Source organism: Pomacea canaliculata, linkage group LG9 (genome assembly GCF_003073045.1).
Source record: "Pomacea canaliculata isolate SZHN2017 linkage group LG9, ASM307304v1, whole genome shotgun sequence".
Lineage (NCBI taxonomy): Eukaryota > Metazoa > Mollusca > Gastropoda > Architaenioglossa > Ampullariidae > Pomacea > Pomacea canaliculata.
This window is the reverse complement of record NC_037598.1, coordinates 16,734,461-16,750,404: the sequence shown is the minus strand read 5'-3', so window position 1 is coordinate 16,750,404 and position 15,944 is coordinate 16,734,461. Positions and strand designations below refer to the sequence as shown.

Below are 15,944 nucleotides of genomic sequence, written 5' to 3'. Positions count from 1 at the left end.
CTATTTCAGGAGACTCAGGGTGAGGGTGAACCTGCAAAAAGCAAAAAGCTGCAGTCTGAGGGAGACAAAACTGGTTTACCTTTATATTATAGGTATTAATTTTTAGGGCAAGTTCTGGTACCATTTCAAATTTGATTCATCAAGTTCCTTTGAATGTAACTATAGCTTCCCTTGTTTTAAAATCTTAAATTTTACTTCTTGAAAACAGGGTCACAGACATGTACATTAATAACTTCTAATTAATCTACAGTCATGGTTTTTGTATCAATGGAAAGAGGAGGACAACAGCTATTGAGTTGTGTTATTTTGTGTAGTTTGCATTATTGTTGATTGTATTTCTTAAAAATACGGAACACTATTTTAAAAAAAAGGAAATACTGGAAATTTCCTTTCTTTGTAGTCAGAATGAATATTTTGTTTCATTAGGACTACAGTATTATTAGGACAATGTTGTCGACTGTTACAGGGAATTGGACTTAAGTGTGTTCCACATTCTACATTCAGTATCTGTTCTTCACAGTTGTCTGGATTTAGATCTACAGTCTAAGGTAATTTTGCTGCGTAAGACAGTGTCAGAAATTTAGGGCTTGTCTGTTAGTTGTAAACCTCAAAATATGGACACTTTCCCTTGCATGAAAACCAATACAATCCGTGTTTTAAAAGAAAAACCTAAAGCAAATAACTTTTTTATAGCTCCTTATGCTCTAGTGCCTGGAGTAGTGCTTAACATTAGTCATCTTGTAATATAAATAAATGCAAAATTTGTAAAGTGCATACTCACACTCCTAAAGAGCATGCTTTAGCACTTAACAAAAATGAAACACGGACAGCAAAGGAGGGACAGGAAAACAAATAACATATAAACTATAAAAGAATAAACAACCGTACTAAATGAAGAATAAAATCAAATGAAGAAAACACAAAGAGGAACCAAATGACAAGAACAAGAGCTGAGAGTAACATGATAGGGCAAAATGAAGTGTTTGAAAAAGGACTAACATTATGGGAAAGGTTGTTAGGAGTAATGTTACGGAAGAGGTGTGTTTTCAGTGCACGTTTAAAGGATTCAATAGTGAGTAGGTGGAGAGAATTCCATTGCTTCATTGCACAAGAACAAATCCTGTGGCCATATGTTGTTGCTTTGGTGACAGAGTTGTCTAGCTGGGACATAAGGGAAAACCATGTTTAGCATTTAGTTTAAGTAATCTAAATGCTGGGGCATGCAGTTTTGGATTATCGTTGTTTCCACTTCTATAAATTACTTAATCTTTCTTTTCTGCAGGTCCATGTCAGAAAACCTTTTATTTCTTTAGGCTGTTCAAAATCTTTTGTTTCTTTAAAGATTTTGAAACATATCATCAGTATACAACTTACATTTCTCAAACCTATTATTTTTGTATTTCTAGCTATCAGATTTAATCAGGAATCAGCATTCTAAGTTTCCATTTCAGTTACATACTTTATTTCTTTGCCTTTCACTGTATTGCTGTTTCATTCAAAAATGGTTTTTGACAGGACACACATAAATTTCAAATTCAAGCCCAACAGCTCAATTTCCTTTTGGAGGATCTGGTAAAGAAGATGAATCATGCCCTTATTGCCAGCACAACTCATTGTCATTCCTTTTTCAAGGTAAGTATTCTTCTGATTGCACTTTCTGCATGTGGCATCTGCTTACAGAGGTGGGTGCTTTGCCTTAGTTGGTGGCTAGGTGTAAAACATCAATCCTCCACAACTCCCAATCACACTTTCTTCAACTAATTTTTAAATAACTTCTTCTTTCACAAGTTCATAACATCACCCTTCTTATTACTTTGATGCTACCACAAGTCACTATCACTAAGAGTCGCTAAAGCTTTTATGATTGTAAAATAATTTTAAAATTCAGGCTCCTTGCACTTACAGTTATAAGAGTTTGTTATGACAGATAAAAATTTAATTTAATTCAATTTAATTTCAAGATGAAATTAAAGTCACTTTTCTGTAAATGATGTGTCTGTTGCTTTCTTTCCTAATTCTCAAAATGTCTGCCTATTTATGTTTTATTTTCCTTGCCATTTTGGTCTTCACATTTTTAAGAATAGAAATCCATTCAGATATAACATCCACCTATATTTTTAATAACATATCAGTAATTTTATTTTTAAATGATGCATATACGATTGTTAGTTGAGTGGCATTGAGTATCTAAATTGAAATAAAATGAACACTTAGTTTATGTTCAACATTCATATTTGTTTTCAGTCTGTTTTGTCATTTTAATGAAACAGGCAAGGCTGCTTAAAAAAACAGGTTTCTCAAACCTTGACAAGCACTCATCTGAGCAGACGGCCAGGTTCTGTGTCAAGCTTCTCCCCACTCTTTGCAGTCATTTGGATGCCATCAGCAACTTTTTCCAGGTGTCCCTCCCTTCCTTTGATCTTTGTTACTCACTTCTATCACCTTCCAAAAAATATAGAAAACTAATTTTCAAAAGAGGTTGAATTCTAGTTTACAAACTATTATACATGTCAAGACTTTTGGTACTGGAGTCTTAGAATTTTTTTTTTAAACTATAGGAAATCATGCAAAACCTGCAATAAACTTAAAGGACAGAATGTCTGCTTTAGCTTTTAGCCTTTAGTTAAAGTGCTTGTCAGTTTGTGTTGGAGGAGTCTCTATGTTTTTTTTTGTGGAGTCCACTTCCTGTAATCTGTAATGTGACATAATGTGACTAAAAAAACCTGTGAGAAATGTGTAGGAAATTCTTATTGTGCCGTAGCATTGGAAAAATGTAAAGTCTGTAGGAACTATTCAAAATGGGTAGCACATCATGTATTTTGTTTTGAAATTGTCTCATTCTTAATGCTGTCAAATATTTAGTTTGCCTAGCAGTTACATTCTCTAATTTGAATGACTTATTTAACTTGATGGCAACATTACAGACTCAGATTTCAAGAACTGATGATGAAATTGATGACCTAGGGACCAACACACTTGAAGCTGAAGAGATGGCTGTATGCTTTCACTTAGTTCTGCAGGCTTTGCAGGTCCTTTTTGCATGGTATGTACAACAGACATTCTTAAGGTGGTGAAATCATTTTTTTATAGAGATAATGTCACATTCTTCACATCATTATTTACATAATTAAAAACATGATACAGCATTACCAAAACATACTTTTTGCAACTTTTTTGATGAGAAGTTGGTCATATGAGTTGGATGCCAGTGTGTCAGACAAGAGGATGAGAAAATTCATGGTGAACAGAATAATAAACACAGAAGAAATTGTTAATTTACTTTATTCTTACGTTGTTTACCATGGTTTTTGTAATTGATTTGAATTTTGCATATTGTCCTTTCATTTTCAAAAATCATTTTTTTTGTAGGGATTTCTGGTGCTGCAAGTCTGTTCTTGAAGACTATATCACCCTCATTTCTTTATGTCAAATATCAAGTTTATACATTTGTTTTCTGGCAAAGAGGTCTTTAAAAAGCTGAGAGTGGGGGGATTTCTTCATAGTATAAACAGTTTATGAAGACAGAGTGCTGTTTATGAAAGGAAATAAAAAAAATGCACCTGGAAGCAAAACAAACCAGTAAATAAACAAATCTGATATATATATATATGGATGAGATTACATGTATAATCATCGCTCTGTGTATGTATATATATATATCACTCCAGTACTCCAAATAATCTACCTAACTCAGAAACTTTGTACAGAGCATAGTCACTTCACTGACTGGCCCCATAGAATCCCCTGACAACAGTAGTAAAGCAACTCTAACTTGCCTGGTTTTGATATCACATACCAGCTACCATATACTATAAATAAACTTAAGTTTATTACATCTATAAAACGTAACTAATATTTCAATATTGCATAAAATATTGTATTATTACCCTATTGATTCATGAGAAAGTAATTTTTGTTTGTTTGTTTGTTTGTTTGTTTGTTTGTTTGTTTGTTTTTGTTTTGTTTTGTTTTGGTTTTTTTTTTTTTTTGGGCTTCTTGTGGTACAAAGGAATGGCTTTGGGCTTTTGGAGCACAGAGAACTGCTGAGGGAGAGTGTAGCACTGCTAGCTGCACAAGTCAAAGCAATGGGCACCACACAGATGTCATTCATAGATCTTTTGAGGTTAGTTTTATTAAGCCATTACATATGCTTCTTCTGCCTTTCTACCAAGACTATGCATGTAAGTAAGCTTGTCAGATATAACTAGTCTTTTAACTTTTCTGTATGCTTCACTGTATGTCTTCTTGCTGATTTTCCTTCAATCTCTCTGACATAGCACTTATCAGTTTCTGTTTTATTTCTGTCTTCTCAATTTCTGTTTGAAGTTGTTCTAGGAAAATTTCTTTTTATTTTCTTTTTTCTGTCATTGGTTGATACATGACATCGAAAGATTTATGTTTATACGCTTGCCTTGCAGCCTTACAGTGATGAGCTTGACGTTAACTGGTTTCCATTCTAACAGAGACTTTGCTGCCTCTTTTTTTAGGACAGTTTCAACTCAGGGTTTAGTACAATGTTCCTGATAAAATCCCTAACTTGCCTGATTTACTCCATCTATTTTTCTCATACTTCTGTCTCAAAATATAGAAAAATCCGTAATTATAATCAGGAGTTCACAAAGACAAAGTTCCCAGATAACATTAAATTTCTTTGTAGCATTTTATAAACTGATCACTTTAGACTTCAAATTCATCTAAGACTTACATTGAGTTGGTGATCTACTGTTGGTTGTTCTGTAATGTAATTTTGAGAAACATTGCTGTCTTTGCTCCCTGTGGGCACCAAGAGAGAGAGAGGGCGCAAACACCTGTCTTGGTGTAAATGATTTTAAAGGTGACTGTATTTAATGTTTGTGCTCTTGCACCTTCATGTATCTGTAGGTATTTTGTAAAGTGCTTTGAGCCCACTAGGAAAAGACTATATAAATAGATTTATTTATTTTAGGCAATGCAGCTGGTTATATTGGTAAAACATTTATTTGAGACTGGCACTGTGGATCTTATTGTTCATGCCCTTCTTTTATCATCAGGCACATCTTGATTGTTTCGGGAATTTTTTCCAGAAATTCCTTTAATGCCTGTACAACTTTTTATTATATTGTATTTGATTGATCAATCTCCAAATAAAATACCTTATACCAGTGTTCTCACCAGATGTGAATAATCTTAGGCATGCAGACATTGAGCAGTGGGTTTAGTTGCACTTTAGAAATGCATAAGATTATATTTACACATTTTTAGAGACTTAAGTATGCCAAATTATTCTGTTTACTTCATAGCAATGCCTCCCTATATATCGAGAACTTTGCTGAGACTGTACCCACGCTGGCAGCAAGTACAACACTCATCAAACTATTAGCAGCTCTTACAAGTAGATGTGAAAACACCACGCTTCGTCAACGATTGGGTAATGTCCACTTTTAACAAGAAGACTTAATCTGATCTTATGTAACATAACAATTGAAATGGAGTGACATGGCTGAAAACAATTATACGGTGATTGAGTGGTCTAGAGCTTCTCCACCAAGTGAGTGGGATGCCAAAGCCAATGTGCACTAAAGTTGTTAAGAAAGGCATCAGAGCTTCTTTTGGTAACCTCACCTTTTTATTATTAAAAATCAAATATTTACAATAAATGTGTGTGCAGTATTCCTGATTCCATGTTAAAGCTGACAGTTTTGTTCAACTTCACAGGAGAACTTGCTCACAAACAAGTGCAGCGTGAGTGGGGGATTGAAAAGGGTGACCATGAAAAAGGAGCATCAGTTAATGAAATGCTGCAGTTCCATGTCAGGTAAGGATGTTTGCCTCAGATGGGTGTGGAGGAGAATGAATGCACACATTTTATACACATAGGATAATTGAGGTAAGCTTACTGCATGCCCAAGAATGAAACTCATGAGATACTGGCCAGTCTTCAGCCATCATGGCATTGTGAACTGTGTCATGAAATACTGGCCAGTCTTCAGCTAACTCATCACCATCTGTTTACATACACCTCCCTTTAACATTACAATAATCAAAGCCTGGGCATCTGACTGTGATGATGAGTACCTGAAAGACTTCTTCAAACAATTGCAGAAAATAGTTGATCTGAAGTCAAAGGACAACTTATTGGTGCTTAGTTATGGGGATGCCAAGGCTGGATATGACGCCTTCAAGAATTGGAAGGACACCTGTGGTAAATGCTGCAGTGAATTCGCAAATGAGAGGGATAAGATTTCTGGAATTTGCCTTCTACTACAGTCTGAAGTTAGCAACCACATCTGGCCACCACTTTCTATCCAGACAATTGATATGGCACACCTCTTTTGGAGAAAACTATTTTCAGATTAACTGGCTTAGATTCAACCATGAAAGACTGGAAGATCCCAAAATAGTGGAGGACTTGAACAGTGATGAGGGAAATTTGGAATGCTCATTATCCTTGAAGCTATGGACCAACACTTACATTAAAGGTCTGATTCCTTCAGATCATCTGTGACTCAAACTAGAGCTCCTGTGAGCTCCTTAGTAAACATTGCTTAAATATCTGACATACTAAGTGTGTGGGAAAAGAGAAAGGAACTAAAACTCAAACACAGAGATGAGTTAGCAAAGTGATACAAAGCACATAGTAGCCAAATCAAAACAGAACAACATTAAAATGATACAAAGCACATAGCAACCAAATCAAAATAGAACGACATATAACGACAAATGGAACATATTTGGAGGTGAAAGTAGTATTGTGACATTAAAGAAAATCTGAGCAGGAATAACGCTAAGAACGCATATCAAACATGGAAAACACACAAGCACAAAACAAGCATGAGTTTAGGACAGATCAGGCAACTTTCTCATGGACAGAGTACTGCTCTGAATTATATGACCTGAAAGCCACTGGAAACCCAGATATACAGAATATTCCTTTCCCAAAGAACAAGGATGACTCCCTCATCCTTCTCAAGAAAGAGGAACCAGCAGAAGTTCTATGCAACTGCTTGTGGTCAGACAGCTGCATAACAGCTGCATTGATTTCACTTTGCATTATCTTCTTAATGCTTCTGTAAACATCAGGTCAGAAGTAATGCCTATCTGAAGCTTTAGATTTTACTTTACTTACAGTTAAGTAGTTGCATAGGTTCAAGACCTATGCATGTTTGATTCGAACTCATGGTTATTTGCTATGCATTTGAAAAGCACAAAATCTGTATATCCTGCATTATCTTTAAGGAATGAGGTTTAAAGGTCAAACAACTGTGGTTATTGTGCAGGATTTGGATCATAAATACAGAAGATCCCTTTCAGACCATGGAAAATATAGCTAACACCATCAAGATGGAACTTGTGCAGGGAAGCAGACAGGGTACTGCCTCTGAACTACCATGTCTTACAAGGTGAAATGCTGTTCTGTGGAGTCAAACTGCATCCTCGTTCAATAAACGTGTAGCTTCATTGTTATAGTTTATGTATTTTGCAAAAGAAAACATTTTTTCAGTTTCTTCACTGTCTTTAAATGTGTCTGCTTAACTGTGCATTCCAACATGCTACTGCTTTGTAAAGTTATTGAGGTGAAGATATTGATCTTAACTGTTGTGTACAGATCTACATTTCCAGTGTTTCTTCGGGTGATCATGAGTGAACTGGTGGAGAAAGTCAAGGGTATTCCATTACTAAAACGCTCAGATGACAAAGAGGTAATATTATATTCCTCATTGCTGTTTTAACCATGTTTACTTACATACTTGTAAGAAGCACTTCAGATCTTGATTTACATTATGTAATAAGATTTTCTATTTCAGGGTTATATAACCAAATAGCTGCATGACATAACAATTAGCACAATGTATTTTACTTAAAAATATGCATTGAAATATTTTGGATATTGCACTAAACAAATGCATCACTACTCTGCTGTTGTTATTCTTCTGATGTAGATTCAAGAGAAGTATCTTGTGAGCTGGAGTGCAGCTGTGCGTGTTTTGTTCCTGGGAGTTGGGCTTGTCAAAGAACTCAACAGTCGTGGAGGAATTTCAGCGTGTATGAAGGTAAAGAGAAGAGAATGAAAAAGGGTCTAATTATAGCATGATTCATTTTCAAAGTAAGCAGAGCATAAAGACCTTCACCATGTCTGAAGGCAAGGCAATCCCCCCAAAAAAAAGGTTTTTCTCTATAGGATCTTTACTTTGCAAAATAAAAATAAGGAACTGAGAAAAACTTTTTTAGAATGCGTTGAAGGTAGTCTTGCAGAAAGAGAGGCTTCAGCACCATTCAGTTACAGCTTGCATAGATAAAAGAATATAACAAAATTTCTTTTCTTTATCAAAAATTATTGGGTTGATAAGCGATTGAGTTAGTGAGAAAGAGTGTGTGTGTGTGAAAGAAAGCATGTCATGGACATCTTCTGTAATTTTATGTGCAGTATGGGAGGCAGTTTGTGGAGATCTTTTTACAGCGGGCAATGCCAGTACTTGATGCAAGTTTCATTTCTCAAAGCACAGAAGTTCATTCATTACTGCGAACTCTTCAACAGAGCACACGCATACTACAGAATATGTGTGGCCATGCTAAGGTAATATACTCATCTGCCACTGTTTATGGTGAATACTAAATTATGCAAGTATATTAGGGGAAACAGAATGCTGAATGGCTGTTAGAGGTGCAGCATAGTGTTTGCATCTAGTACTATCCCCATGTTGGTCTACATGTAGGCACTATACTCTGAGGACTACAAAACTAACTACTAATACAAATGAAGAGTAAACCAAGTCCATTGCACATAATAATTACCTTCGTTTTTATTCATCATTATTGACTATCTGAACATCTCTAATATAGTTAGTGTGTGTATATATATATGTGTGTGTGAATGTGCATGCCCCTGCATAAATTTATGCATCTGTGCAGAGAACTCAGGACATTACTCAGGTAAATCAGGTCCCAGTGTTGAAAAGAGCCCTAGAGCGTCTGGTGTTGCGTGTCAAACATATGCTGACTATAAACCACTGTCAGCGTGCTTTCTGGGTTGGAAACCTCAAGAACAAAACACTTCAGGTATCTTCTATGTAAATTATTTCTAAAATTGTTCCATTATATTACCAAGAGAATTTTGTTTCATGTAAACAAGCATCCATAGTTTAGTTTAGTCCTTGTTACTCCAGAGGAGCATAGGGCTGCAACACCACCTGACCAGCGGACCCGGTTTTGGACAGCCCCCTTCATTTGGGCCCATGTCGTTCCGATGACCTTTGCCTTGCTGTCTACTGTTCTTTTCCAAATCTGCTTTAGTCTCCCAACTCTCCTCTTCCTCTGAGGGTTCCAGTCAAGTGCCTGCCTGGCAATGGTGTCAGCTGGTTTGCACAATGTGTCCTATCCAGCCCCATTTGTGCTTTTTGATGTCTTGGCTAGGGACATTCTGGTTGGTTCTTTTTCACAGGCTGTTGTTGGAGATCTTTTCAGGCCATCTTATTCCCAGAATATGGCATAGGCATTGGTTGGTAAAGGTCTGGAGCTTGTTGTTGTTGGTGTTTGTCACTCTCCAGGTTTCAGAACCATACAGTAGGACTGCCTTTACATTGGTGTTGAAGATGCAAGTCTTACTGCTGAAGGATAATGCTTGGGAGTTTCGGATGGGGAGTAGGCTGTTGAAAGCATGCCTGGCCTTGTTGATGCGGTTTTTGATGTCATCATCGGTTCCACCATCCTTGTTAACAATGCTCCACAGATACTGGAGGCAGTCTGTTTCCAGGATGTTTCCAACCAAGGAGAGAACTTGTCTGAAAATATTTGTTTCTAGATGCTTTTCTCATTGTCTCCATGTCAGTTCATGTCTTAAAAATTTGTTTAACAGCAAGGATTGCTCTCTGGCAACATTTCAAGGATGGACTTTTTCTTACTTAATAAGCTTTCACTTTTTTAAGAAATCTTTTGATAAAGCATCACAGCGTCGAGAATAGTATTATGACTTGTGAGAGTGTAGTGTTAGTAGAGTGTAGGAATAAAAATGTTGTTCTGTGGTCAGTGCATCAGCAAAGATTGATGTGGCTTTTGGTAGGGCGAGGAGATTCCATCACAGGCATACAGTGAGCAGAAGAGTTCAGGTGCTGACAGTGAGGGAGATGAAGAACCCATGTCCGAGGAAGAAAGTGAGCTGGTAAGCATGATAGAACTTTTAAAACTTTAAAACTTGTAGTTTCACCCCATATGATGCATGTAAATGCAGTCTGCAAATCTTTCACAAGCTATAGAATCAGCTGCATTAGGCATCTTCAGTATTTGTGATGTCTATGCTTGACTACAGCAACTTTCCATTTGCTGGCCTCCCTTGCTGCCAGTTTGACAAGCTTCAGAGAGCTCAGACCATTGCTACTTGTACTTGGCAAGCAAGATTCTTTATTAATCTGTCACCCTTTAAGAGGTATTGAGATATTTAAAATATATCCATGCATATTCACTCACATTCCTATCTTTATAACTTTATAAACAGTCTGCATTTTAACGAGATCGTTGCATTTAAGCAAGATATCATTTAATATTTTTTCTGTATTGTCCAGACCATGATCCATGATTTTTGTATATCCCAGTGTCTAAGCATACATTAAATAAATTCTGGCAAGAAGTGTTGATACAAGCATCTTTAAAGATTTGTTCTTCATTGCAGGAGGCACAGACTGAGGAGAAAGTTGGTGTGAGCACAAGTGTGGCTTCAGATGACTCAGATGGCTCCTACAGTGAAATATACTGATTGTACTGTCAGCTTGAAACTTTATGTCTAATTTAGTGAGCATTTTCAGAAATTGCAAAATGTGTATTCAGAGGAAGGATTATAACACCAGTGGTGAGAATGCACCAACTCGCCATGGACAACTGGTCCATCATAATGTAAATAACGATTGAAAACTTAAATGTGAATCTTGATAAAACATGTTTAGTAGAACCTCTCTGTTAAGACTTGCCAAAATAAGCTTATACTTGAAAGGGGTTTTAACTTCTTTTGCATTAACTCCTAGAATTGCTAGGGTTTTGAATTTTATGTAAAAACAGTTAACATGCTTGTGATGCTTAGGGAAATATAATTTGAACCCATGTGCAATGTTAAGCCCGAGGACTGTTTGGGGTTAATGCCAAGGAGCTTAAAAGAGAAACTGGTTATTTTCTTATTTCCTTACCCCTGACCTAAAACCACAAGAAAGTTAATTTCAGTATTTTATTATAAACAATTCAACTGCTAGACTATGACAATGCTGTCATAAGGCTGTATGAGGCTATAAATGCTTTGAAGTTAGAAGAGTGAATAGGAGTTTTCATAGGTGCATTCAGGACTTCGAGGTGATGGATAGATGGCCCATGTGGAAGGTGGTCTTGGTTGGGGTGGGGTGAGAAATGACAAAGGCTATAATGAATTACATTCATTTTACTGGCATCAACTTCATCTTGTGGTATGGTAAATATTTTGGCTAAAATCTGTACATTTTATGGCTGATTTTGATTTTAGGTTTTCTTTTGATGCATTTTTTGCTGAGTGAGCTATATTTGTTACAAGACTTATCAGTACGTTTTCCATTGACAGAAACAATGCTTAGAACATGCTTGATTGATGATACTTTTTTTCGCTATCAAAAACATTAGATAAATATGTTTTACTTTAGTTGAATGTCAAAGATTTTCTGTTAAAACTGAAATTTGATTACAGTGACATGATTTTCTTCCTGCATTTTTTTTTTTTTTTTTTTTTTTTTTTTTTGATGGGGTGAGCGCAAGGAAGGGTTGTGCGTAAGTTTTCAACTTTATAAACATGGTTTTCTTGATACTCTTACCTTCAACCCATTTCAGACTACTCTGCTCTTCGTCTGATAACTGCTATTCTTAACCACACACAGTCACAAGATTTTCAGTGTGCTACAAAACAGTGGAACTCTCTCCCTACCATATCCACCATCGGTTCCTTTTTAATGTGCGCTAAACACACCTCATTACTCCTAACAACAGTCCACATAATGCTAGTCCATCTTCTAACCCTTTCTTTTACTTTTTCCATATGTAGTCAAAACCAGTCTAATTAAACATACTTAACATATAATAATATAAAAAATAAATGTGATTTATATAGAGCATCATCTCGTTCATGAAAGAGCATGCTCCCATGCTTGAGACAAGAACTAGACATGACAGCATACGAAGGACGGATAAACAACCATGCAGACCAAAAATAAAAGACAAACATTGACGATGCAAAGAGGCCTACAGGTTGAGAACCGCTGTCCTAGTCTAACCACTGCCACTGTTACTGTTGCGATCCTGATGCGGATGTTTGGCATGAGCTGGCATCCTTGGAGAAGGTGGCTCCCATGTTAAGGCTAAGGTACAGTTTTGCTGATAAATAAGACAGACCCATAGATGTAGTCTTTTCTAATTTAAACAAAGATAAGATTTTTTCATCTGTAATGAGCAACATAAGACAGCATGCAAGGAAAAATCAAATCTGCTGTATGTGTATTTTATTTAAGATTGTATCACACACTTCCAAAAATGATCAACCGGTTGAAACAATGCACATGGGTTGATTAGATCTAAGTGAGATTTATACAAATGAACAATTTTAAGAAGTCACATTTACATGACAACCCAACGCCCATTTTTCACACCAGCAGCATACTCTTTACAGTATCTAGCACCTCTTCGTTCATATTTACAGTGTAAACCTCTTAGCGTAAAAGTGTGATGACACTATCAGGATGGGATATGATTTTCACAGGATGAAGGTCATTGATATAAAAAATATGGATGAGGCAACTTCCATAAAATTTCTCTGCAGGTCTTGAAACCATTGTATCATGCAATTACAGAATGGAGTACACTTGACCACTATCTACAGTTAATGCACTTTCTCATCAGCAACCATTTGCCTTGATTATCAACATAGCTTTTTACAAGATGTAGAAAATAATTTACTTATATGCCATGAACAATTGAAATATTTATGTAAAGAGCATCTCGGTTTATTTTACATACAAATCTTTTTTTTTTACTATTACAAGTGTAGTTCTTTATTACACCTCACCTCGCCCCTCATAAAAAAAAAAAAAATGCAACATGCCTGACCTCATGACAATGCCTCAAGTTAAATGTATAATGTCCACTGTGACAAAGAGAACTGAAGGAGTGGAAAGTACAACACAAATTTGCTAATGTTTATCAAGAAATATTTAGTTTATTTATGATGATTCTAATTCACGTCCCTGTCACCAGAGTTCAGTACACAAGATGTCAATCTGTTTGCATAATGAAATTTCTGTCTCGTGATCACTATTTCTGTACAATGTGCATCCAATCAAGAAGAATTCTTTTCTGGTGTTTGAAGTGGAAAGCTCAACAAAATGCAGTCAAAGACCTTCAAGGAAAACTGCTCAGACACATCATCAAACTCTAGCAACATTTAAGAATGCTAGTTTCAGGTATTGCACTTCAAAGGCAGAAGACTATCATGTACTCACACAAAACCATAATACACAGATTTTTAAGGCATCTTCTGCAAATCTAAATGTACAGCATCACACCCTACACCCAATGATTGCTACACAAAACAAAACACTAAGAACTTTTCAAAACAATATAATCACGATACAACTTCTGATAATTTCATGATATACAAGTCTTGAATATTTCTCCTTAAAAGACAACATTGCACACCATGTGTAGAATACATGGTTTGACTGGTGACTGACCACAATTTGACAAATACAGTAGTGAAATGAGCATTTATTCTGGTGTGTGTACAACTGTTGACTTGCATAGCTGCCAGAACAGAAAGAAACCTCTCATAATGCATGCATACATAAATCTAGCTACCCACCCTCTATAAACACAAAGTGCATAGCTGATGTACAATAAACTGCTTGCATCTGACCGTCTCTCATCAGCTTATCAAACTGGGTATCTACACCCCTTTGAATCCTGGAATCACAGAAATTCAAAATGAATCCTTTCTTGCTTTCAGCTGTTTTTTTTCTCTAATTTTTAGAGGACAATCCTGGCTCTAATTTCCATCAACACTTACCCTCTCTATTCCTCATCATCCACCTTTACTTCATTCAAAACTGTTGCTTGATCGTGCTTATATTTCCCCCCAATGAGTGAAATGTGACATGCACATATAAACATAAAATAATGCAATATTTACATTAAAAAAGCATTTGTTAAACTTTAAAATTGTTAAAAGAGTGTGACCTGATTTATGGTAATGAAATTTTCAAAACATGAACTTAAAAGTTTTTTCATACTGATCCTGTCACCGATTTTTGCTGTTTGTATTGACAATCTACATGAAAGCATACAACAGTTAGGTATTTATATGGCGCTTATCACCTAGTTTCTACTGCCTTCAAATGGATTTGGTGCTTGCTTGATTTCTACAAGGAGTCTATGGCATCACGATCACTGATGAGACCTACTGTTACGTTTGTACTGGCTGCCTATTCTGAGCTTTTTATGTGTAAAATGTGCTATTTGCATGGAGTAAAACTTTCCATGTTGTGTGCTGTAGCACGTACTAGACTACATCTTACCTCCACTAAACTCTATATTTTTTACACAAAACCACTGAACCGTTATGGGAGGTAACTGTACAAATCCTCAGTTTTGCATTTCCAAATTGAAAAGCCTCCCTCAACCAGCAAAAAAGATATAGATAAATAAATGTTGCTGAAGATATTTCCAATTCCGCAAGTCATTTTTCATTTTCACTGGTGCAAAAATCTTAAGGATTTTCCACCTTCACTAAATTGCATTGGTTATGATCTAACCATTGTGTTAAAAAAAAATTTGTTGTAAAGTCTGTTCCGCATCGCTAGGCAGCGAAAGGAACGATGCAGTACTGGTTGTAGCTGTGCGTCCTGCAGGAATTGGGGTCCTTGCTTGTCTTGTGCCTGGTGCATAAGCTGTTCCAGGACATTGGTACCTAGCTGCACTGGAACACTGTCACTATATCTGGTTGCTGGGGTGACCAGCAGTAGGCAGGGGAGACTATCACCCCCGCCCCCTGCCCCCTCCACTCGTATATCCGCTTGGATGTATCCTAAGTACGGGAGCATTCGGCCATCCGCACACTCAATACGTAGCACTTCTTGAAGCGGACGGACGGCCAGGTGTGCAGCTTCTGGCGATGGAATGTCTCCGTCACCGTTGATACAGTGGCACCTGTATCCAGCAGCGCTGCCGTGGCCACACCTTCGATGCAGACGTCTACACACGTGCTGGGACCTATCAATGTTTTCTCGCCAGCGGTACCGTGTGCCGGCGGACGCTGGTCAACCCGTTGCCCCTTTCTGCAGGTCAGCCTGTAGTTTAGGGGCTTGCGCAGATGGTCAATGCGCATGCGACACCCCACCTTGATGTGGCCCTTGCCGCCACACCTGAAGCATGTAGGCCCGTCGTCCTCGTAGCTGGAGCGTGGTGGCCGCTGGTTTAGCAGGTAGGAAATATGCACGTGTATGTCTTTTACCCACCAAATCACGTCGACATTTCACTGCATGCGCTTCTACTAAATTGCTGATCTACACTCTATAATTAGCTTTTCGACTCCCCATCATGTATCACCCCAATGAAAACACAACTGGAGGCAATTTAGTATGTTTAGAAGATTATTATAATTTACCACAACATAAAAAGGGAATGCACAAGAACAAGTAAATTTGCAATACGTTGTTTCCCTAACTTATCTGGTTCTCTAGGTCGTACCGTTTACCTACCTACATTATGTTGTCGTGTAGGTCTGTACGACATAAGTTGCTCTCTAGGTATGCGCACTCGCTCTTTCGGGTTGGAAAGCAAATAGTGCTGAAAGTGTGACAATGTTATTGTTTACATGTAGAAAACTGATTTATATTGATTTGGATTCTCCCTCTCGGCACACATGCATATCCAATGTACCCCCGCACACATATGCATGCCTAGAAACATTAATT

The 15,944-nt window shown here is 37.0% G+C and overlaps 1 protein-coding gene across 1 annotated transcript in view; it reads left to right on the top strand.

Moving 5' to 3' along the window:
• Window positions 1-11,687, top strand: part of LOC112572206 (Fanconi anemia group D2 protein-like) — a 33,987-nt gene extending 22,300 nt beyond the window's left edge. The window contains exons 29-43 of the mRNA XM_025251778.1: window positions 10-92; window positions 467-548; window positions 1,516-1,632; window positions 2,271-2,399; window positions 2,925-3,043; window positions 4,010-4,123; window positions 5,280-5,407; window positions 5,695-5,794; window positions 7,257-7,379; window positions 7,586-7,679; window positions 7,920-8,030; window positions 8,405-8,554; window positions 8,890-9,036; window positions 10,037-10,135; window positions 10,643-11,687. Coding sequence (XP_025107563.1) covers window positions 10-92; window positions 467-548; window positions 1,516-1,632; window positions 2,271-2,399; window positions 2,925-3,043; window positions 4,010-4,123; window positions 5,280-5,407; window positions 5,695-5,794; window positions 7,257-7,379; window positions 7,586-7,679; window positions 7,920-8,030; window positions 8,405-8,554; window positions 8,890-9,036; window positions 10,037-10,135; window positions 10,643-10,726 — 1,680 coding nt within the window. The 3' untranslated portion in view covers window positions 10,727-11,687. The remainder of the gene's footprint in view (window positions 1-9; window positions 93-466; window positions 549-1,515; window positions 1,633-2,270; window positions 2,400-2,924; window positions 3,044-4,009; window positions 4,124-5,279; window positions 5,408-5,694; window positions 5,795-7,256; window positions 7,380-7,585; window positions 7,680-7,919; window positions 8,031-8,404; window positions 8,555-8,889; window positions 9,037-10,036; window positions 10,136-10,642) is intronic.
• Window positions 11,688-15,944: the final 4,257 nt, after the last annotated feature.